The sequence below is a fragment of the Dryobates pubescens genome, chromosome 14, assembly GCF_014839835.1.
Source record: "Dryobates pubescens isolate bDryPub1 chromosome 14, bDryPub1.pri, whole genome shotgun sequence".
Lineage (NCBI taxonomy): Eukaryota > Metazoa > Chordata > Aves > Piciformes > Picidae > Dryobates > Dryobates pubescens.
In genome coordinates, this window is record NC_071625.1 from 3293720 (window position 1) to 3318395 (window position 24676).

Consider the following 24676-nt stretch of genomic DNA (forward strand, 5'->3'; position numbering starts at 1 on the left):
TCTCTCAGGTCTATGCTAATTTAAACAATAAAGCTTTTTTCTCTTGAAAAGTACAATTATGGCTTCTTTCTGCTCCTACACTCCTCAGGCTTGGAATTCTGAGAGGGGGAGCGTGAGTTTTGTCCTGGAGTGCCTCTTGATTCCTGCTCTCTCTACAGCTGATGGGTTCAGGGTTTAAATGTCCTCTTTTGACGAGGCTGTCATGTTCAAGAGAGATCTGTCCCTCATCTGCCCCATGCACAGCCACTTGGCCACCACACTGCCAGCTTCATTCTTCACTCCTGCTGGCAGGTTTGATCACAGCTTAGTATCAGCCTGGAGGCTGGCAAGGGCATCCCTTGTGCTCCTTGCTGTGCACATCCACTGCATCATTTTGGTTGACAAAGATCTTTAGGATGGTGAAGCCCAACTGTTACCCAGCTCCACCAACCTGCCCTCCTGTGGTGGGTTGGCAGTGGAGCCAGAAGGGTTATGCAGGAGCTTGGCACACGGGTGTCAGTCTCAGCCTGGGACCCTCGCTCTGAGATACTGCCACACAGCTGAGGAGCAGCAGGACAGGTTTGCTTGTGACTGGGGCCCACCCCTGCAGACACTCAGCATCAGACTGGATGTGGCTGTGGGCTCCAGCTGGAGGTGTCTCTGCTGACTGCAGGCGGTTGGACTGGATGATCTTCAAGGGTTCCTTCCACCCGATGCAAACTCAAAGCTGTGTCAGCAGCCAGCATCTTACAGGGACGAGAAGGCTCCTTGTGGGGACAGAGAGGGCTAAGAGCAGCAGAGTGCAGAAGGCAGCAGCAGGAGTCAGTACTTGGACATTTATTTCAGATATGCAGTTTACAGGCAGGGTGTTGAGCAAATCTACAAACACTGCCCCCAGCATGCCCCAAGAACAGAACTGGCACTAGTGTTGTAAGCACACCACTGAAACTGGTGAGGAGTCACGGGACAGCGCTGCAGCTCGTGGCATTTTCTTCTCATCCAACCAAACTCCCAGTAGCACCATAATGGCAATACATGAAACACAGGACAGAACGTTGCTAACTGCTATGCTGATAGTCACAACAGGGGAGGCTCACTTGGGTTTTTGTTTTTCCTTTTAGTGAATTACATAGCAAAAAAAAAAAGGAGTTAACAGTGCAGGGGCTTTGGCCAGCTGCAGCTGTGCTCAGCTTGTGCTCAGCTTGTGCTCAGCTGTACAGATTCCATATGCCAAAGGAAAAACCAAAGCCCAGCATATTTGGAACCCATCTTTGCACTTGGGCGGTCATTGCACTGCGTCTGATGCTGGGACTGAAGCTGTGCACGCCTGGCAGAGATGTCACATCCTCTGAAGCCTGAGTGAGTCTTTGGTAGGCTAATACTTGGTTTATTGTTCTACACTGATCTACCACAGTCATTTGATTCCCTAGAATGCTCTTCTGTGATCCGAGGTGGCCAAAGAGGACGTTCTGAAAGCTTTACAGTAACGTCCTCAAGCGACCAGGCACTTCAAACCCAGTCTTTCCAAAGGCACCAAGAATTGATGGGGCACCCTCCTGCTGCCCTAACGACAGGTGACTGCAGCTGCCTTTCTGCAATGCTACCCATCACTGGATTGCTGCTGTGCAGGTGTCACACACCAGAGAGTAGCCTCATCTGCTGCATGGTTGGTTGCATGAATAAATAAGTAACCCCACTGCTCTTCACAGGTGACACCTCCATTCCACCCTGTACTAAGAACCAATTTCTTCTCTCCCAAAACGATGTCAGACGTCATAACCTTGCTCCGTGTGCACACACGCAGGCCTCTGGCGCAGGCTGCAGCCACCTGAAGCTCCACAGCTCATTCCACATGCACTCGAGAGTGTGTCCAGTTATCAAACAGCATCACCACCAGCTCTCAAACACACACTCACTGCTGCAATCTCTTTGTATAGGTCTCTGCAAAACTTTTGCTTCCCTTAAATATGAGTTCACACAAGAATGGTTTGAAGTCACTAATGCTCAGCTAACACCCACTTATCCCAACCCCCTGTTTCCCAAAGGAACAGTGCAGGACATTTCCCCCCTTTCAGCATGTAACATGTGAAGAATTTTACCAGTTTTTCTCTAGATACACCAAGTAGATGCTTTCAAGCAAAGTTGTGGCAAAAATACAAAACAAGGACGGATCTGCACCGCTGTAATGCACTTGGTTGAAGCCTTCCTGTCTCTGCACGCAGGTCCAACTCCACATGAAGTGTTTTGCCTTACCAGACAAGGAGATATAAAATGCAGTTGTATCAAAACCTTGCTTCTGCTGGTCACCTGTGCTTAGGGGAGTCGCAGGTACTTCGGCCAGCTTTCAGACAGGGTTCTTTAGTGGTAAATACATTTCTGCAGCACTTACAGGCTTAGATTTCAGTCTGAACAGCAGTGCTCAGTTCCACAGCATGCTGCGAGTGGTTGTTGTTTGTTTCCTTCAGTGTTTCCCCAGCACCTAAATCTACGTCTGTGGAAGATGCATGAGTAATGCTCTCCTCAGCAATGTAACTCAGCTGTGGAACATCAGTGCTCGGGGCTGTGGGAACAGGCACAGGGACTCCACCGGGCTGTGGAGAGTTCTCCAAGCGATCGTTTTCCACCTCCGGGAGCGCGCTGACCGCGGCGAAGCGCGCGTGGTAGTCGCTGGAGCCGTGGCTGCAGGAGGTTTTCATGCTCTCCATATCCGAGCAGCTGAACTCTGAGAAGTGACTCGAGTGAGAGTCTGCTACTGAGGGAATGCTGTCACTGAGAGAGGGGGAGTCAAACTCGCTGGAGTTGGTGCTTTGCTGCTCCAGCAGCTGGGCATCCATGTCCTCTCGGGTCTCGTTTATCTTCATGCTGCTCTTCTTCCGCAGCTTCCCTTTGCACTTCTTCCCTGCTGTTGCGTCTTTGGACCACTTGGTGGCGCTGGATTTACCCTCTGGCAAGCAGGAGCCGGCGTTGCCGCGGCCCGCAGCGCTGCCGTCCTCCACGCTGCTGCTGCCGCTGTGGTGTCGGAACTTGGCTGGCTTCGACTCGATGTCTACCTGCACTTCCATGCTGTTGCCTTCCCTAGAAAAAGAACGAGTCTGTGAGCCTGAGCAGACACAGAATCGCTGAAGAGTTTCAGTTGGAAGAGACCTCCAAGATCATCAAATCCAACCTTCAACCCAACCCCACCACGGCCACTAAACCATGTCCCCAAGTGCCATGGCCACACCTTTCTTGAACACCACCAGGGACAGGGACTCCACCACCTCCTTCCAGTGCCTGACCACTCTTGCAGTGAAGAAGTTCTTTCTATCTTAACTTGAAGACCGATTTTCCAAACCTCACCACACCTCCTTTCTGGACAGTCAGAAATTCAACCTTAACCACAGCTCCCTTCCTGCCCTTACACAATTAAGGAAAAACCTCCAGGGAAAGAAACCTGTGCTAAAAATTGAAGAGTGAGACCACCTCCAGATGCACAGCAGTCATCTAAGGCCAGCCAGCTAAGGGAGCACAATAAACTTGCTGCTTTCCAAGCTACCCAGTGAAAGAAAGTCTCTTGTTTCATCAAGTGAACAGCCCAAAGAAAACCAAAGTCTGGAAGACAAAACATTTCACTGAGCTACAGCCTCCCTGCTTGGAAATAACCCTGGCAGTCACAAGGACCACCACTGAAGCAGAGGCATGCTTAGAGTGTCCTTTAATAAGCACGGGCTGACCATCTTCTTTTCAATGCTTTTCTCTTACCTGTCCAGAGGGATGTAGGAGTTCAGGATGGAGCCTGCCATTGCTTTGGTACTGGCATTGTCACTAACTGTTCCCAAACTAACCGTGCCAGATTCTCCACTCAGACTGTAGCGTTCCTTCTGCACATCTGCTTGGACTTCCAGTCTGGGGAAGAGAAAACACAAGTTGCAAACCCTGCTGCTAGAGCTCCAGCACCCTCGCTGGACATCAGTATCAGCAGCGGGCAGAGTTCATTGCCTACTCCTGTCTAGACACACACATTTACTCTCCTGAAGCAGGTTCTCCTCCCATGTCTAACCTGGCTGGGATTTCAACCACCACACCACAGAACAACAAACCCCACAACCACCCCCCACAGCCCACTCCAAAGCAACACCAGACTCCTTTCCCAGCAAAGCCACATTTGCTAACCAGAGGTTCTGGATTCTTCCCTCCCTGAGACTCACAGGGACAGCTTGCAGGCATAGCTACAGCTCGTAGCGGTGAGTGCACTGTGCTCTACAGAGGGAACAACCACCAGAGGGCTGCCCAGGGTCAAGACATGACAGCCCCAGGGCTCCTGCGGCCGCAGAATTACTACTACTCAAACACCAGGCAGAGAATTGTGTTCCCTGCCCTGCTTGCCATTGCCCTGTGATCAGCTGCAACAAGAGCAACAGAAACCTGAGCAGCCCCAGCTGGGCTGAGCAGGTAAGGCAGAAATCAAACCAGCAGCTTTTTGCCAAGTGCCTGCTTGATCTGTGCTCAGCCAGGGAACTGCAAGGGCTTTGCTCTGTTTCCCAGTCTCAGCTCTGTCAAGAACAGAGCAGGAACACCTCCCTCCCAGGCATGTCTCCAATCACCTGTCCCAGCACAAGGGAACTCTTGAAGCTCTCCTGCTCTCCCTATTCTACACGGCCTGGACTTCTGAATTACTCAAGAAAAAGAGCAGTTTTAGCACCTGATTTGAGGAGCAAATTCCACCCTGAACTCTCTCTGTCCTTTCCAGACACTCCCTTTCTCTCCAGGGTGCAGGCGAGCAAACGGGCCCCAAGCAAGAGCAGGCGCTGAGCACGGACGTGACAAGAAGTTACCAGCTTGGCAAGCCCAGGGGCCAGGCTCCCTCCCCTCCCTGCCTAAGTGCACTTTGAACCCATGCTCCACCCAGGTGCTAGAAAGCACAGCTTGGTACTGGCAGACTATTGAACAAGTCAGCAGCTCTGATTTAAGGGTGAGCAGGACTGGGTTAGACCTGAGGTGTGAATGCTGACTCCTGGCCAGAGGCTGCTCTCCAGGGAAGCAGCAGAACAAGGTCTCAGGCCCCACTTACCCTGGGGGAAACAAACAAATCCAACTTCTTCTTTGAGGACTGTGGTGTGGCAGGAAGGCTGCCAGAGAGGGACTGTCTCTGTCTCCCAGAGACAGCTCCTTTTAATGGGAACTGAGTACAAAAATTACCTGAACTCAACCAACAGCAGCAGCCCCGGCCCTGCCCAAGCAGCGAGCCCCCCACCTGCCCAAGCAGCGAGCCCCCCACCTGCCCAAGCAGCGAGCCCCCCACCTGCCCAAGCAGCGAGCCCCCCACCTGTTGAAGCAGTTAACCATTGCACTCCCCGAGAGGCTCCCTGTAATGCTGGCCCCAGCCAGGGCCATGGTGCTGGCAGTCTCGCTGAGGTTGTCTCGGATGGCTCCAATCCTGTCCATGTGGCTGCCACTTGCACTCAAGCTGCCAGTCAGTCCTCCAACACTTCCCTCCCCTATGCTGGGGTTGTGCCGTGCCTCTGCTACTGAAGTGGTGTCTGGGCAGAGACAAAGAGGCCTTGTCAGTTATGGGAGCACAACTCTGTAGTGTCCAGAAGGTGCCCATGGAAACCCTTCCTGAAACTATGCCGAGAGCAAGGATTTGTAACACACAGAAAGAGAGCTGTCCCCAAACAAGAGAGACCTTTCTTTGCAGTTGCTGCCACGGTTACACCTCCCACCACATGCCAGAGGACAGGTACCGTGGAGAGAAGGAACAGAGCCTGTCACAAAGGATACTGCCCTGTCATTCCAAAACAAAGATCAGATCGGCCTCCAGCTGCCCCACGTGCAGGTGAAGTGCCCAGCCAGCTTCCACACAGCAGGCCTCTCACACAGCAGCTGCACTTGTTTAGAGCTTCTACCTGTGTGCAGACCTGCAGCTGGGCAAGCAAACCTCAGTGCTGGCATCAGAGCACAGCAGGGGCCCAGAGAAGCTGCCCTCAGCTGGGAGGGGGCTTTCGGCTCCCAGCAGAAGTACTGCAAGTCGCTACTCAAGGCTCTAAGGCCACCAAACAGAGGTTGCAAAGCCCCCACGCAGAGAAAAGGAAACAAAGCACTTTCTTACCTACAGCTGCATTTGTTCCCCCAACGTTGATGTCATTTTCATCATCAAACTCTATCCTGACGCCTTTGCCGTTGCCTGCCGAGACCCCGCAGCCGCCGCTGCGGCACAGCGAGATGGGCACCACCCCGTAGACGTAAGCCAGCATGATGGGAACACCAATGCCTGCAGAGGGAAGCAGCTGTCAGCACCTGGCACTGCACACAGCTACTGCATGCTCCAGAGAAACCAGGAGGGAGCAAAGTCAAGAAGCCTTGCTAAAGGACCGAGGTGAAGCGCCGGGGACTGGCAGCAGGCAGAGCTGGCCTCCGCCAGCACCAGCAGGCAGAGGAGCTTAATGCTTGAGGAATTCACACCTCAGGTACATAGACTCATGGAATTGTTAGGGTTGGAAAGACCTCAAGGATCAGCCAGTTCCAACCCCCCTGCCATGGGCAGGGACACCTCACACTACAGCAGGTTGCTCACAGCCACATCCAGCCTGGCTGCAAACACCTCCAGGGATGAGGCTTCCACCACCTCCCCGGGCAACCTGTGCCAGTGTCTCACCACCCCCATGGGGATGAACTTCCTCCTAATGTCAATTTCCCCTCCTCTAGCTTGGATCCATTCCTCCCAGTCCTATCACTCCCTGACACCCTCAAAAGTCCCTCCCCCAGCTTTCTTGTGGCCCCCTTCAGATACTGGAAGGCCACCACAAGGTCTCCTCAGAGCCTTCTCATCTCCAGCCCCAACACCCTCAGTCTGTCCTCATAGGAGAGGTGCTCCAGCCCTCTCCTATAACATCCTTTAACATTCATAACATCTTTCACCAACAAAAGGGAAGGGCTTTGAAGGTTCATATAAGCTCCTTTGGGGGCTGTAATAATGTTCCTCCTGAGAAGCAGAAACAGATTTACTCCAAATGTAATTCAAGGAACATGTCTGAGCCTCTGCTAATTTAACAGGGGGCTTGGTTTGGCACCCACTGAAGTCAGAGAGGGCTTTGCTGGCCCTTTAACAGGACAGAATATGACTGTGGGATCTTCCCTGTTTCCTGGATCCCAGTGATTCCATTCTAAAATGTTAACTTCAGAAGTCTTCCTCCAACTAAACAACTCAGTGGAACAGGGTGGCAGGAATGCAGAGCAGCCAGCCAAAGGCACCAGGGGCTGAAGTGCACCCAGATGTACACACACATCCATCCCACCGCTTCCAGCAGGCTCTGACAGTTACTCCCTTGGCACAAGAACGAAAGCACTGCATGGCTTTGCTGATGCATGTACACAAAAGGCACAGAAATGGCAGGCTGGGAACATGGCAAGCTGGCTCCTACTGAACAGGGCAGGGTACAGAAGTAGACCTCTTTGGTCTGAACAAAGGCTTCCAGGTACAGAAAGGCTCTTTCACCAGGAGTTCCTCAGCATTCAGGAAGGCAATCCATGTTCTGAAGGTCATGCAAGCCATGCAGAGCCCTGAGGCTGCAGGCCATGTGTGGATGACACAGGAGCAAAACCACCACCCAACAAAACCCAGGCACTTTCCCCAGAAAGCCAACTTTTGTCTCTGGCCAGGAATAAGGGACAGCTGGAAAGCAGGAGGTAAAGCAGACATATATGAAACCATCCATGAGACTTCATGTCCCACTACCTGCTCAGCAGGGGTCTGACACCACAGCTACATGAGAACAAAGCAATGTGGAGAGCCAGCAGACAGTTTTGTGCCTGGCACACAGCATGTGCACAGGGACTCCTCTGCTGTTAAGCAGCAGTTCAGAGCCACAGCTTCACAGCCACTTTAAATCATCATCTGCTGAAAGTGGCCCTGTGTCTGCCTGAGGCCACTCATTCCCTCTCTGAGCACCACTTGTGGCACAAGGGGGAACACCACATATTGGATCAGGGGACTGAGCCAGCCCCACACTAAGTGCTGGGTTTTAACCTGCCTCACTTATCCGTGGCAGCTTTGCCTGTGCTGCAACAGAGGAGGAGGAAGGCAGTGCTGGGCAAGTGTCCTCCTGCCATAAAGGTCAGGGTTTGCTTACAGTGATCCTGGAATCACATGGTAAGGGAAGACAATTACTCTGAAATACAGTTGGATTTTCCTCCAGAGCTATCCTCAACAATCCCTGAGAGCCAGAATGGGATAGAATTCACACCAGCTTCCAGAGCAGGGCACACAGCTAAGTCAACCATTGAGCCCAGTTTGGTACACAGCTGCTTGAGCTGGGATAGGCTTTGTGGCAACAACACTTTTGTGTCTTGGCCATTCATTTAACAAAACCACTTCACTTTTAAGAGCCAGATATGGCAATGTGCAAGCTTCCATTTGCAGGATATAAATGCCTTTGAATTCCTCACTTTGATGCAGCACTTCCTGAAGCTCTGCTCAGCCCCAGCAAATGCTCAGCCTCAGCCCCTCGGCTCCCTCACCAAGAAAAGGAAACTGCAGGACTCCTCAGCCGGTTTGCTGAGTGCTGACAGAGCTCTGGCTGCAAGGTGCTGGTAACAGATAGAATGTTATTTGCTTACCCACAGTTACTGCAGCTACAACTGGAGAGACAATCACAGACAAGGTCACACCACCTGCTATAGCCAGGTTCCGCTTGTGCTTGGAGATGTCTTTGCCTTCATAGCGGTTGTGAATCTTGAGGGAGGAAAAGAAGAGAGGGGTTTAGAGCAGCAGCAGCAGCAGCAATACACTGAAAACTGACAGAAACTTGGGATTCTGCACTATGCTCCCTGCCCCCTTCTGGGGAGCCCATGTTCTGTGTCATGATTTATTCCTTATCTCAAAGGAAGGGAAATGTATACATTTCTTACAGCCAGAGGTCCTCTGCCCCAGCAGCTAAGCATCGACTGCCAGCCTCCACTCAGAAGAGCTGAGCCACTGAACAGCTTTTCTGTTCAATCATTGCTCCAGCTTACATGGCTGGGAGAAACAGACAAGCTTCAGGATCAAAGAATTCCCACATCAACCTGACACCTATTCCCAGCCATCCTTCCCCTGAACAGTGCAGAGTGAAACCTTCACAGCTTATTAGATCTGTGGGAACAGAGCCAGGAAAGTCTTGTAGTAAGGCAGCCTGAGAGGAGGGGAGAGCAAGAACTCCATTGCTCTGACATCCTCATGATGAGTTGTTGAGGCAGGAAATGTTTTAGCCAACCTGAGTCTTTCAAGGCTTAGCTGTGCTGCTATTTACAGGGGAATCAGTAATCCAAACCCTCACTCATGGTTCCGGTCTGCAGTAACTCTAAAAGGGCACTGCCTCAAACTCAAACTGCCTGCTGCCAGTCCCAAGTGAACCTAAAAGGCCTTCAGAGATCACTGCTTTACAGACACCTCCTGCTTTGTGTTTCATTAGCTTGCTCTGCACATGGCTACTCAGGCCTATGCACCTCAGCTGCCACCATTCTTAGCTAGGATGCAGTTACACAGCAGCAACAGGTTGCTCTAGGGCTGTCACCAGGCTCTGTTACTCCTCACTGCCAGGGAGCAGCACAAGAGAGTACTGAGGATAAAACCCAACAGTTTCATATCCATATACAAACAGAATGACGAAAGATGAGCTGCAAGTTTTGTCAGATGTTGTGTTTCCTAGACTAAAACCTGAAGCAGAGATCTGGTGGGGCCACTCTCACTTTGGAGCACACAAAGTGGCTGCATTTGTTCAAGCAGGACAGGCAAGGAAAGGACAAGAGCAGACACTGCACTTTGTGCAATGAGAATTCATTTGCTGGCTGATAAAAGATCACCATGGAGCAAGGAAGTACCTGAATGGGGGTGAAAGGAATGTGGATACCTATGGATTGAAATGGTAGCACTGACCATGAACACTGTCACCCTACCAGTGTGTAAGAACCACAAGCTGAGCAAGATCAGGCTCCATGGGGCTCTCTGCAGTTACTGGGATGATCTCAAGCCTTGAATTTTAGTGTTAAGGGCAATTTTAACCACTGAAACAAAAGGCAAACAACAAAGCTATGTGTACAGGCTCCTGGATTCCTTAAAGCAATAACAAAGCATGGAAAGGTTTTTAAGGCCTGGCTGGATGTGGCTCTGAGCAACCTGATCTAGTGTGAGGTGTCCCTGCCTGTGGCAGGGGGGTTGGAAATAGATGATCCTTGAGGTCCCTTCCAACCCCAACAATGCTATGAAAGGGACTGATTGAAAACAGCCAGTTAGAAGGTTTGATTGGAAGGAACAACTACAAAATAAATGGCTTCAGAATACTGAGTAAGGAAGAAAGAACACCCAAATAAAATACTAGGCCAGGAGGAGAGATTTCAATACATGCAGAGGACTGGTAGTTTATGAGACTTGTGTTTATAACAAGAGAGGACCAGCAGTTCCTGAAGCACAAGCATGAACTCTTCCAACACAGAAGACAGACAGAATGTTGTAAGAGAATAGCGAAGCTTCCTCTTCTGAAGCAGCAGCAGAAAATAGAAGGTAGGTCAGACTGCTGTGAATGGGTACAAAGGAACAGCATGAGGGTGTTAGGACAAAACCAGAGAGGTTAAAGAGAGGAGACAAAAAGCAAGGGACAAAAAGTCAGCAAGAAATAATCCTACAAGTACACAGCTAGTAAGAGGCAGAGCAAAACGGATCAGTTTGCTATTCAAGAAAAAGGCAGGAGCCAGCAGGTGAAACTGGAGGTGTGCTCAGTTTTCTGCCCTTCAGCTGTCACTGAAGATCAACTGTGAGCCAGGAGGCTGGGGACAAAGGAGTAAGGTCTGTAGGAAAACAGCAGGTTGGAGTGCACTCACATGGTCTGATCTCAAACACATCTCAGCAGGCCCAATTCCAGAGCCACTAATAATAACTTCTGAAAACCTGGAAGCTGTAGCCAATGAAGAAATACAGAAGCCACAGTGTTTTGGGGTTTTTTTCCCAAGTAGAATTCAGGTCAGTTTGATTTCCTTGTGTGACAAGATAACTGGCCTTGAGGATGGAGAGAAGCAGATGCCACACACTGACCTGAATCAAATGTTGACATTTTCTTGCATGGCACTCAAAGCAGGCTGCAAAAGACTACAGGAAACTACTGTCAGCTTCCTGTGAAGTGAGGGAAAACAGCCCACTGGCCACTGGGGATTTAATCCCCCAAGTGAAACTCTTCACTCTGTACCTTTCCAAAACACATGACCTGGAGCCAAGAGGATTCAATGCTCCCATTAACCTGGAAGATGGAAGGGGAAGGATGTGTGTGTGGAATTTCAGGCCAGTGCCATCTGGCACAGTTGCAATGTCAGAACTCAAAGCAGTCTTGAGAAGCTGAAAACAAACGGCCTGAAATGACTAAGATGCAGCTCAATGGCATCAGAATTCTACACTGAAACATTGGTCATGAGCTGCTTTAAAAAACAAAATAAAACAGTTTCTTTTTGCCTTCCTTCTCCTCTAAGGATTGTTTAATCCTAAGGGAGACCGGAGGTTAAACCCAGAGATTCTGAGAGCATGTGAGAGCTTCCATGGCAAGATGCAGCAACTGGGTATGGTTTGGTGCTTTGCTCTGCCTGTTTCAAGAGCAGGAACATCCTTACATCCACTGCTGCTCCTTGCAGTGCAAGTGAAAGAGAGATCCTTTGCCAGCTGAGGGCTGGCTCGGGGGCTTGGTTTGGCTGAAGGGAGGCAGCTGTGCCACCCAAGGCAGGAGGCAACACCTGAAGCCCGCCAGGAACCGGAGCACACGTTACCTTTCGTCCCACGTAGACAGGGATTCCAATGATCATAGCAGGAATAGCAATGCCAGCTATTAAGGCAATTCCTACAGGAGCTCCAACAAGTGTCCCTAGCTGCCACAGGATTTTCTTCTTCCGGCTCCAGGGCTTCTTCCCCCAAAATGTGCAACCTGATGGGCTTTGAAGGAAGAAAGAAAACGGGGAAGGAGTTGCACATCCAGCACCACAACTATGCAGCACTTCATTATTCTCTACTCCCAGATGTAACAGACACCAAATCAGTTACCATTTAGTCTGATTTTGTTCCCTTTCCAGCAGAAAGAGCAGCACATTGCAGAGCACCACATGCCAGTCTGTGCTTCACCAGTAGCTTACACAGAGCCTTTCTATTCCTCACAACAAAGACTACAGCAGTAGTAAGACACAGTAAAAACAGCAGCTATGTGCACCTGACACACTTCATTTCTTGTCCTAAGTACACACTGCATGCATGAAACTCGGAGAAGTGTTTTACAGTAGAAAGTAACAAAGGGGTCACTTAAATGCATGCATCCAAAACTAACAACTCAGCTATGGATGCTTCATTTGTGAGTCTCCAGGCCAACAGGAAGGAAGCCAAACTTACAGCACCCAGAACTGACCTCTGTATACTTCAGAAGACAAAATTACCGACCACAGAGAGCTTTTTCTTCTTAAATGTACCTTAAATAATGTAAATCTGAGATCTCTTTCATACACAGCCAGCAGAATTCACAGCCACAGACAGCACAGGTCATATGATTGCAGCTTCCATCGTTCATTTTTATGATGTAAGCAGCACAGCGTGGGCATGGCTTTATGTCATCAGCTGTTCAAAAAGGAAGAGCAAGATCAGATCAGCTCCTTAGAGCAGGAGATTTGATCCAAACACAGGCATACATCTGGGAAACTGAGAACTATTAGCTGAGAAATGGGAGAAGTGTGCTTTACCACTCTTGATTTGGCAGTAACGCCAAAGCTGTTTGTGAACCTTGGAGATGTGAAGCTGATGAGAAGGAGGCATCAGCTCACATTCAGGTAGCTGAGTGGTTAATGCCTGCACTCCTTCAGGGGCTTCCTGAAGCTCAGCGCAGCCTCTCCCAGCTGGCTATTAAGTATCTGTGCTAGCACAGGGCTGCCAGTGTGCTCTTTGTAAACATAATCCTCTTTGGCATTTCATGCCTTTACAAATCTTGTACTTCAACGTTCAGCCTCCACTCTGTTATTTATCCTTCTTATCTAAATCCATCTTCCCTTCCACATTAAGTGCATTTCCTTGATGTCACCAACATGAAATTGAGTCCTTTCCACAGCCCTACTTAATACACACTCACTCCCTAGGGAGAAAAAAAACCCACACTACTGTCTATAAAAAATTATTCTGGAGGCTCTCCTGGTTCCCAGGTCAAACACTGCAAAATGCAGAGTGACCCTGGCTCTGCCAGGAACCACCAAGGGATCACTGAGGCACACTGCAGTACTGGCACAGCCACAGCTGTGACCTTTCTTCCTTCACACAGGGGGTTAGCATCTGCACTTTGGGACGAGCTATTTACTCACAGCAGCAGAAATAACTCGCAGGAGTTTGGTGCCTCTGTGCTACCAGGCAGGATTAAAGGCAAAAGGGGAGTTGTAATTGGTACAAAGAACATCCAAAAGAGGTGCAGACCCAGCAGCAGCAGTACCTCTGCCAACTGCAGTGCAGAAAGACAGCGAGTAGCTGAAAGGATGCACTTCCAGATGGGAACACAAGCACATCCCCACAGGAGGGGAACTACGCTGAGCTAATTCTGACAGCAGAGCAGCTCTACTGCTGCTCATGCTGGGAGCACCTCAAAGGGGCAAGGAATGGAGCTGGCATGCTACTTCATTTGAAGTTTACATTGTATTTGAAAATTAGAGCAAGGTGCCAATTTTAAAGACAAGAGAGAGTGCCCTGTGAAATGAGCCAGCACAGACAACAAATGAAAGCCTCCCGAGCCCAGGGCTGGATTGGAGAACGGCAGCTCCAGAGGCACAGCCAAGGTGCAGGAGACACTTTATAACTGTCTACCTTGTTAGGTCAGGCAGACACAAAAGCTGCCAAAGAGATCAGACTTTGGGGAGACCTGGAGCCAATTCTTATCAATAGCAAACTGGACTCCTGCTGCCCAGAACACTCTTCTGACTGTGTCCTTTTTTGCAGGGTTACAAACTCGTTCGATTTTGAGATGCTATTTTTGACTTTCTGGGAGCCAAGATACATGAGCATCTTACTGAGAAAGAGAAATTAGGACTGACAAACAGATGTCAAGCACCACAGCCAGCAGACTAGCAGGCTCCTTGGAAAACAGAAAAATCAGTGGCTTTGAGTCTCATTATTAAGAGCTTTTATCATCAGCAGCCTTGGGAAATTTCACCTTCAGTGGTGAAAACAACTGGTGAAGTGCCACAACCAGCATACAGCCAGCCTGCCAAACACAAGGAATGCTTTGCAGCATCCTCCTGACCTCACACTTTTCAGGTACAAAGGAAGAACTTTAAATGGTGACAAGTGTAAGATTGAAGGAGATGCTGTGGTCAGAGAGCAGGGCAAATGGTAACACTGAACACTTGAATTCCAACTCAAAACTGTGTGTTTCATTTCTAAAACACAGCAGCTGGCAACTGCCATATTACTACTACCCAGTTCTTTCCTTTCCAGAGTCCTTGAGCACCAAGGTAGTGAAGCCTGTTTTTCAGACACAGAGCCCTCACCCTGAGTACCTGCTGCTCCAGACTCCTGGCTGTAGCTAATGGATGAAGAACGAATTGTTCTCAGGCGCAGACTCTGAGCTCTCTCCTGGCGAGCAGCATCGCAGGTCTGGTTTGGATGCCAAATCTGCTTACAGTGGTAGCAGAACTCAGTTCCACAGCCCTCTCGTCCACAGGTAAGCTTGGGACAGCTGGCACATCCAAAAGCAATCACAGCATACCTTGAATGAGCAAGAGGGGCAAAAGAGAATTCTGTTAATGGAAACTGCTCCTGCCCAGAGAGCGAAGCAGAGCAGCTGAAGCGGGTACAAGGGCAGTGCAGGTCAGGAGCTGACAGCAGGTGGCCAGCACAGGCTCCTTACCACCTCCTGCCACAACTCCATCACTGTTGCATTACATTAAGACTGTACAGGAATAGTTCAACTACATTTTCAACAATTTTGTGCAATAGCTCTCTTTCAAACAGAAAACAACAGCAGGTGCAGTGCTCTGAACACTTAAAGCAGAGGTATTGCTCTGCTGCTCCCCTTGGATGAACTTCACCTGGTTTATAAATGCAGCAGGGATTAACTTCATGGCTGTTCAAATGAAGGCAGTTTGACCTTCACAGACTACATTGTTCATTTTCACCCCAATTTACAGCACCTGCAGAGATGAATGCAAAATATTCTTCATTGGGGATGATACTAACAAAATTATTCCTACTCTTGTGTACCTGCAAATTCAGCTGCTTTGGAGCAGCCAGAGCTGAAGCTCTGTAAGGTTCATGTCAATCCTGCTCCTTTCATTAGTGCTTTAAGACAGCATGTTTGGGGCTTTCCCCTCCAAGAAGCTCTGCACACAACTAAGACTTTTCAACCTTCAATTTACAGGTGATGCAGTGGCAAATAGAAACCTGGCACATACTTTGCTGCTTTAAAATATTGCTTATTTTCCAAGGAAAAATAACTGCTGGAGGTCTGTGGTGACAGGTTGGACTTGATGATCTTTGAGGTCTCTTCCAGCCTTGGTGATACTGTGGCTCTTCTATACTGCTGCCAAGTTAATCAGCTCTATTTTCCCACTTGATACAGCTGGAGAGAGAGCTGCTTTGCAGGTACACAAAAGAGACTGATCCAAGTGCTGCTTGAACATGCAGGGATACATCCCAGACTGGCTAACTTTATACCAAAGAACCTGAAGAGCAGAGTGCATAGTGAGGGAGCATTTTATATCCTGCCCCCCACTGCTAGACAAGAGCAGGTCCCCACTTGGCACTGATGCTTTGGCATACCTTCAGAAAGGAACTTTATAGGACAAAGCAAGCCTCAGTTCAAAGTGTACAAGAGGGCAGGTTGGAGTGCAACATTTTGCATTCATTTCTAAGGGTGATGTGAAAGCCAAAAGTTCCTGTTAGGCTGAGAAGGGACAAGCAACCAAATCCCCAGTAATAAGGAGTAAAACAAAACCCAGAGGCAAAGATCAATGACCTGAAGAAAGGCTGGGCACTGGGGAAAGGAATGAAGGATTTGCACTGTTTTGCACAACCTGTGTTTTTACTCCACAGAGACAGAATCTAGGAACTGCTGCTGTCTTCTGCTAATGCCAACAATGCAAACTGAGCAAAGCCACCCAATAATTCAGACAGCAAGGGCAGAATGCATTTGGAATACTGATTCCTGAGGCTTGTTAAAATGGCACCAGAAAACTGATGTGAAGAAACAGAACCTCAAAAAGGCAGCCTGGAACAAAGCCCCTGAGGCTTCCTCACCCATGCTCCTTCCCCTGGGATGTATCATTTCTTTTCTAGTGCCTGCTGCCAAGCCACTGCAGCCAGGCTGCAGCTGCTTTGCACTTCTACACCATTTCAGGTAACAATGTTCAGGATGCATTTCAGTGTGCAACAAAAGCCAAGGATGAAGCAGTCCAGGGGGGCACAGTGGTCTGGACCATTTCTGGCATTAGAGTCCTTTAGTGCCAGAGACATCACAGCCTATGGGCAGCTAGTCCAGGGCATGACTACTGCAACAGGTTCTCTTCCAAACTTACCTGTAGGTCTCTTCTGGGGAAGACCATGAATTTCTCCCCTGGGACAGGAGAAGTAGTAATACACCTAATACAGCAGGTAATGTGGATTCAAGATCTCTTTGGTTTCAGTTTTCCCATCTATAGGACTTGGTTTTACCCCAAACACAGTGAAAGAGATCTGCAAGAGAGCTATCTACCTAACTGTTCTTTGCTATCTACCAAGAAATCAGGGACCCACAACAGAAAAAAACCAAACACTGTAACATCTGCTCAGGCCTGCTTCCCTTTTCTTCCTTCTCATGGTCTCCCACAGTGTTCAGAGCTCTTCTAATCACTCACTCTTTGTCTGGTCCTGACCTTTCTGCAAGTGTGATGTCCAAACTACATCCCCACTGGGTCAGAGGGCCCAAGAAGCTATCACCTTTCCAGGCCCTGCATTTGGCCAACACTAGCAAATCCAGTGTCAGTGCAAGCATGAAAGCAAACCTGTATTCCAGATGTGTTTCTTCACACATTGACATGTGAAAGCCTCCCAGGCAGGAAGCATCTGAACATTCATGTTGGAATATTTCACCTACCCAACAGTCAGTCCTATTTTGATGCTTCTCCAACAGGTCTTTCTTTCCCTCTCTCTACCCTTTGCTCATCTGTGAGGCTTTGAAACAGTTTCAGGAGTTCAGTGTGCACTGCACATCTGGATCACTGCCACAGCTACAACCTTTAGACACTGATAAAGCAAACAATCTCTACAACAGCAACCTGCTGAACACCAGCACTGAGGTACCACCAGGAGAGCAGCAGGAGGAGCTGCTCAGTAGTGTGCAGCCTGCTCCTGACAGGATTCAGAACTGCTATTAAAGCAATGGCAAAATTCACACCCCTCAGATAATAACCAGGAACAAGCTGATTATTATCTGACATCAGAATCCTGTTGACAGGCAGCCAGTAGTGTCTCAGGCAGCCACAAGGCAGAACCTATCTGGAGCTGGAGAGGTCTTGCTATGGGGAAAAAAATACAGTAACCTTCAGTCATTTGTCAGAGTTACCAACCCCCAAATCCCTGCTCTCCCTTAATGAGAGCTGAAAGCATGCTGACCACTTTTAGTTCAGTCCATCTGTTAGCCTGAACTTTGCTCCATTGCCTTGGCACTGCAACATCTGAATTTTTTTGGCCTGCTGTCATGAACTTTATTGGTAGGTGGCTGCTATGTGTCTACATTGCTGAAATTCCCTGTGTGCAGCAAAAAAACTCCTGCCTGAAGAGTTTTCTTTTGGCGAGTGGGTTGTGGCTTGGGCTTGTTTTGTGTTGTCTTGTTTCAGAGAGAACTCTGCCCTTTGCTCGCTCCCCCAACATGTAACAAAGTGCTCAAGCCACACAATGGCCCTCTCCAGAAGCAGGATGCTGTGAGCAGTGCCTGGCTGTGCTCTCACTGCTGCAGACACTGCCAGCAGCACACCTACCCCCAGTCTGGAGCAGGTGACTATCACAGGATGTTAGGCATTGGAAGAGACCTTCAAAGACAATCCAGTCCAACCCCCCTGCCAGAACAGGACCATAGAATCCACCACAGGTCACACAGGAACACATCCAGAAGGGTCCTGAAAGTCTCCAGAGGAGCAGACTCCACCACCACTCTGGGCAGCCTGCTCTAGGACTCTGTGACCTTTACAGTGAAGAAGTTCCTCTTCATGTTGAGGTGGAACCTCCTGTGCTGGAGTATATCCACTGCCCCTTGTCCTACCGGAGGGTGCAGCTGAGCAGAGCCTGTCCCCTGCCTCTTGACCCCCAGCTCTCATATTTATAAACATTTATTAAATCCCCTCTCAGTCTTCTCTTCTCCAGACTGAAAAGCCCCAGGGCTCTCAGCCTCTCCTCATAGGGCAATGCTCCAGTCCTGGGCTATGCTGTCAGGCAGCAGGCCACCTACCCCCAGTCTGCAGCAGGCTGCCGTGGGCACTGCCCAGCGGTGCTGTGACTGCCACAGGCACAGGCAGCAGGCCACCTACCCCCAGTGTGCGGCAGGCTGCCGTGGGCACTGCCCAGCGGTGCTGTGACTGCCGCAGGCACAGGCAGCAGGCCACCTACCCCCAGTGTGCGGCAGGCTGCCGTGGGCACTGCCCAGCGGTGCTGTGACTGCCACAGGCACAGGCAGCAGGCCACCTACCCCCAGTGTGCGGCAGGCTGCCGTGGGCACTGCCCAGCGGTGCTGTGACTGCCACAGGCACAGGCAGCAGGCCACCTACCCCCAGTGTGCGGCAGGCTGCCGTGGGCACTGCCCAGCGGTGCTGTGACTGCCACAGGCACAGGCAGCAGGCCACCTACCCCCAGTGTGCGGCAAGCTGCCGTGGGCACTGCCCAGCCATGCTGTGACTGCCACAGGCACAGGCAGCAGGCCACCTACCCCCAGTGTGCGGCAGGCTGCCGTGGGCACTGCCCAGCACTGCCCAGCCATGCTGTGACTGCCACAGGCACAGGCAGCAGGCCACCTACCCCCAGTGTGCGGCAGGCTGCCGCGGGCACTGCCCAGCGGTGCTGTGACTGCCGCAGGCACAGGCAGCAGGCCACCTACCCCCAGTGTGCGGCAAGCTGCCGTGGGCACTGCCCAGCCATGCTGTGACTGCCACAGGCACAGGCAGCAGGCCACCTACCCCCAGTCTGCAGCAGGCTGCCGTGGGCACTGCCCAGTGGTGCTGTGACTGCCACAGGCACAGGCAGCAGGCCACCTACCCCCAGTGTGCGGCAGGCTGCCGCGGGCACTGCCCAGCGGTGCTGTGACTGCCACAGGCACAGGCAGCAGGCCACCTACCCCCAGTGTGCGGCAGGCTGCCGCGGGCACTGCCCAGCGGTGCTGTGACTGCCACAGGCACAGGCAGCAGGCCACCTACCCCCAGTGTGCAGCAGGCTGCCGTGGGCACTGCCCAGCGGTGCTGTGCCTGCCGCAGGCACCTACCCGCAGTCGGGCGCGGGGCACCAGCGGCAGTCGGGGTCGGCCACCAGCCAGCGGCGCAGCATGAACTCCTCGTACTTCTCCATCAGGACGTCGTCGCTGAGGATCAGGCGGATGTCGTGGGGGTTGAAGCGCTCCGAGCACTCCGGGCAGCTGATGTTCACCCTGCTCTCCGAGATCTCGATGCGCAGGTACTGCCGCAGGCAGTCCACGCAGGAGCGGTGGTGGCAGGTCATGATCTCGGGGAACCTGTCCTTGGAGTGCCGCAGCAGGCACAGGGGGCACTCCAGGAAGTCCCCGCCGGGCTTGCTGCCCGAGACGGTGCCGTTGTCGGAGGAGGTGCAGGTGGAGAAGATGGAGTTCTTGTCCGTGCACATCTCGGAGTGGATGCTCTCGATGCTGGCGATGCCATCCACGCCCCCGTTCAGATCCCTCGACTTGCGCTTGGGGTCTTTCTTCCTGCGGAAGAGGGAGCCCAGGGAAATCCTTCTCTTCTTGGGGGCCTTCTTCACCGAGGGCAGGCTCACCGAGGAGGCCGAAGACTGCAGGTCCCGGTCGGAGCCCATCTGCCGGTGCAAACTCATGGCGAGGCCACTCACCAGAAGGGGGTCAGATCTCATAGGCAGCCCTAAGCATGGCTCAGCATCAAAGCCAGAGAGTCAGAGGCCACGGGCGTATTGTGGAAGCCAGTTTGATAGTCTTCATGCAGACAGCTCACACCTGTCTGCTTCCAGCAAAGCCTTCAGAGGAGCTCCCTGTGTCAGGAGGAAAGGGGAGATGAAGGCACGCTAGGTTAGAATCACAACCATCACTGAAAGATCACAGCACTCTAGTGATCTGTTATTCATATTACCAACTTCTCACCATCTGACCCAGTAATTCTTTCTGTCAGCTGCTTCTATCCTTTACATCCTTCTCATCTTAACAAGCCTGAGATCTCCCTGTGGTCAAGGAGCCTCTTTGTTACACTCAGGCAGCATCAAGAGCAGCATCTTCACTGCCCTGCTCCCCGAGTGTGTGTGCAGGAACTACCAGAGCCCGAGGTGACAACTCAGTAAATGCAGGACAAGTTCTTCTGTGAAGCACAGGAACAGGCTTTCAGCATTGCAAACTTCCCTGTTTTCCACCTTTTCCACACATGGTAGTTAAACACACATGATGCCTTGAACCAAATGCCACGGTTATGTGTGGGTTTTGAATCCATTTCGACTGCCAGCAGAAAGGAAGTCACTGTGGCTAAACAACCCCAGGTTTTCTCAAAGCCTGAGAGTTGTCAGAGAGGGATCTAGCTGCACATTTGTGTTAGGCACCTGAGTATTTCAGGAAGCAGAGCTGCAGAGCCAGTGACAGCTGACACTGTCTTGCTCTTTCACTTGCATATTGCAACTGAAGCAAAGAGTAGAGTTAAGGTAGCATTTGAATTTTTCATCATATTGACTTGTATTTATAAATAAATAGATAGATGGAGTCCTCCCCCCTGCAAAAACCCCCAACCCCAGACTCCCAGCACATGTCCCACCTCAGTTGTTCCCTCTATACAAGATTTCCTCCCATTCCCTGCTGCTTAGCTGACTGGCTCCAAGAGGAGACAGCAACAGCTGGTTTCCTGTTTCCTTCCAACAGCAGGCAGCTTGCAGTAGGTGGCAGATCACCTCCAACCAAACACACTAGCTTCACCCAAACAAGCCAAGTGGGAAGCCACTTCTTGGAAGCTTGCTTTTTCTAACTCTCAGTGACCTGCTCCTGCAGCAGCAGAATGAGAAGGCATTGCTTAAGAGACACGGGTGGTGTGTTTCTGGACACGACTAATGGTGGCACCACTGCTTTCCTTGGTGCCTCCCAAGCTTACTTCCCAGAGAGGCTGCACTGGATTTCGGTAATTTTGCCACAGAATGGTAAAGTCAGAAGCTGGATGCTGAAAGCAAGTCAAAAGGCAGAAAAAGGGAATGTCAAGGGACTCCACTGCTGATACAAACCCCAATTTCTAACTGACACATCTTGGACAGAGGAGGGCAAAACACGCCAGGGGGGTGAGTGGCTCCATTTACCAGGGCACAAGCAGCCTGTGCACCAGCCAGCTGTGTGCTGTTTGTCTCTGGGATGGCACAGCAGAGACCACCGGGTCAAGACTAGGAAGCTTCAGAGGAAACTGACCAGCAGCAGAAACAGGAATCCCTCCCCAAAGGGGAAGTACAGAAATAGCCCAGCTGGCCAGAGCAGGGCAGGCAGCAAACCCACTGCTGGGCCCCCTTCAGACAGCGACAGGTTGATGTCAGAGACGTCCCAGCAGGTAGCCGAGCCAGCACTGCTCAGTTCATGGCACCACCCATTGCAGCAGTGCCCCACAAGGACACTGCCTGCCTCCAGGGGAAGGATTCTGAACACCACCAGGGAAATTTTTGGTTTTTTAAATTAAATCTCAACAATCCATAAAAATAATGATAACTTAAAAAAACTACAGCAACAACCCCCCTCTGGCATCTGGTGCTGCTGAAGACGTCCCACCTTAGACTTTTGTCTTAAGCTGCTATAACCTATTTCAATTTATAGTCTTTCTCCTGGTCCCCTAAGAAAGGAACATCTCAGCTCCATGGAACATTATCCAGAACACTCTTACTTTCCTCTCAGGGTCTACACAAAGCCTGTTTCAAGAACCTAACACACTCTTCCTAAGGGAACATTTACAGCCTAAAATCTAGTCAAAAAGAACCTTGGGTGCTTCACCTGCTTCTGCTCCCAAACCAAAGGAATAGTTTTACAACCCCTTTCTCTCATTAACTGACCTAAACCATTCCCTTATGGAAAGCAGAAAGGTGACACTGCTCAGCCATGGTGACAGGACACCTCCTCTCCAGGATCTTGGCATGATTTCGAGGTCCCCTCCAGCCCCTAACATTCTGTGATCCATGTCACAGACACATGCAGCTGGCAGAAATACACCACAGACACACAAATGCTACAGCCTGTGGCAGGCAATGAAGTCAGTCTGTGAACAATCTCGAAGGCACTGCTGTAACTACACACTTCCTAACACCTGAATGTCCACACAGACACTAGCAGGAGAGTGGGAAGTGCTGTTCTCCCCGAGCTGGGTGAGTCCAGGCACAACATGACAGGCAAGGGGGTGAGGTCTTGTCAAAAGCAAAAATGAAATCCAAAGAAGCAGGAAGTAAACAGTGACACAGCCAAGGCCAGGCTACAAGCCTTCCCCTCCTCTTCTCTGGAGAGGAAAGAACGTGGATTGCAGCATTTCTGCCAGCTCCAACAGCTGGACAGACTCAAGGAGCAGCAGCTCTGGTGATGAACCAGTTGTACTTTTTAAAACCAACCAAACAATAAAGGCTGTCCCCTGCAGGTCCTGCAGCACTGTGTGTAAGCAGCCTCTGAAGGAAAGGAAAGGAAACGTTCAAACTGTCAGGACTTTTGCTTAGAGAAGCTGCCAGTGATTTCAGACAACCCCCACTCAGACTCTGGAGATCTAAATGCATGCAGCCAGGTTTAAAAGCCATCCTCTCCTTATTTAGTCATTTTGGATTGCCACTTCAGTGACGTCCAAAGATCGCTTTGCTGAAGGGAAAAAGATCCAGCAGATGAGTTATTACAGGAAAAAATGAAGACAAATGGTGCACTGCTAGCAAGGATCAGCACTGTACCAAACCTTAACGGCCTCACTAGAGCAATCTGGCAGCATCTGCAAGTTCCTGCTGACAAAAAGAAGGGAAATGGCTTTGGTTCTGCAGTGCCAGAGAACACAGCGTCTGTGTCATGCCAGTAACAGAGAGTCCACGTGAAGGAGATAGGCTGTGTGAGAAACGAAGCCTGGAAATCCTAAGAGCCGAGACCAGCCAAGCCACACAGCTGTGGCCACAGGAACGACCAACCTCATTTTGAGAGGCAGCATCCGCAGCAGTTCCCTGCCGCCTGCAGGGACCAGCGTAAGCTGTCGGCATACCGAGGAAGCTGACACGGGCAAGAGCGAAGGGCTCGCAAAGCCACAGGGTGTAACTCTGCAAACCTAAGCTCACCACTGCCCTCAACATTTCCTCAAAAGCCCTCGGTGACTACACAAAGCCATGCTTCTGGCTTCCTGCCATGCCCCAAACCCCAGCACAAATCCAAATTCCAGCCGTGCTTTGCATTCTGCTGGCTCCAGAGGCAGCCACAAAGAGCTGTGGCCGCAGCGCGCACACAGACTCGGGCGGCGGAAGGCTTCCAGGAGACACACGACACTCACAACCTAACTCAGGCACGGCTCAGCACTTCACTGCTACCTGCTGCTTCACTCAGCCTCTCTCAACTGCTTGCTGGGTTTGCCCAACTGACACCCAGGCCACGGTCACCCATGCTGCTTTAAGCAACTGCTGCTGCTGACAACAGTCTCTGCTTTGGTAGAGGAGCAGTGAGGACTTCTCTTAAAGTACAAAGGCCGTTTGTTACAAGTTACCAGAGCTGCTTCTGCTACTAGCAAATGTTTTACAGGAGAAAATTGCTTAATTACTTCATTAGCTTCTCATTTCTTTATGCTTACAATGGACTATTGATAGCTGCACAGGGGCCACCGTTTCTAAACCAGGACTCTCAAATCCACAAGTGATCAAAGATGAGTTTTGAAACACCTTTAGGAATCTGCTGCCTCGACTCTCCAAGCTTTAGAGAGAACCTTTAAACAACACAGGAGCAGCTTCAGACAAACAATTCCACTTTCTTAGTGTGTGCAAATTCAAAAGACCAGGAGTTAAGTTGCCTGCAAGTACTGCACCAAGCATTCCCACGCTCATTTTACGCTGGAGCTTGCGGGGGGCTCAGGGAAGGTGCTGACAGGATCTGGGACGTGCCTGTATCAGCACAGAACTGATAAGCAGAGCAGAGTATGGTCCTTATGCATAAACTGAAAGGGAGTGACAGCCTCTGGGACAAGCCTGCTTGACACTCACAGGCCACTGCAGCAGTGCTGAGTGCTCACAAGGCATCCACTAGGAGCAGATGGACTTGCTTTAACGTATGGGAGTTTGCATAATGCAGAGTCAGGTTACTTTAGGAAAGTCTTCTAATAATTAGGATCATTTTAGAGATGCTTTGTAATGCCTTCTTACAATTCAGCAGAAGACTACTACGAGGTACCAAAAGCAGCCAACAGGTTAGAGCAATTCCCTCCTCACATGCAAACCTCTCTTCTCAGCTGTTTGCCTGCACTTCAGGTGGGATGGTCACTGAACCACAGGACTCCTCTTCATTTGTAAATC

At 50.6% G+C, this 24676-nt stretch overlaps 1 protein-coding gene across 1 annotated transcript; it reads right to left on the reverse strand.

The window, feature by feature from the left end:
• Positions 1-1754: 1754 nt before the first annotated feature.
• RNF19A (ring finger protein 19A, RBR E3 ubiquitin protein ligase) lies at positions 1755-20079 on the reverse strand. The gene is made up of 9 exons (XM_054167466.1): positions 19437-20079; positions 14491-14699; positions 12430-12574; positions 11743-11905; positions 8575-8689; positions 6068-6229; positions 5285-5498; positions 3721-3864; positions 1755-3054 (listed from the first exon to the last, which is right to left on the reverse strand). The coding sequence occupies exons 1-9, from the start codon at positions 20051-20053 to the stop codon at positions 2373-2375; spliced, it is 2451 nt and encodes an 816-aa protein (XP_054023441.1). The 5' UTR covers positions 20054-20079; the 3' UTR covers positions 1755-2372.
• Positions 20080-24676: the final 4597 nt, after the last annotated feature.

What these genes read in the sequence shown, in the direction of transcription:
- RNF19A (XM_054167466.1), bottom strand. Translation starts at nt 20,053, where the DNA reads ATGAGATCTGACCCCCTTCTGGTGAGTGGCCTCGCCATGAGTTTGCAC. An exon ending in ATGGTTAACTGCTTCAACAG is followed by an intron (nt 3,865 to 5,284) that starts GTGGGGGGCTCG and finishes TCTCTTCCCCAG; the next exon opens with ACTGGAAGTCCAAGCAGATG. An exon ending in TCCTACATCCCTCTGGACAG is followed by an intron (nt 3,055 to 3,720) that starts GTAAGAGAAAAG and finishes TTCTTTTTCTAG; the next exon opens with GGAAGGCAACAGCATGGAAG.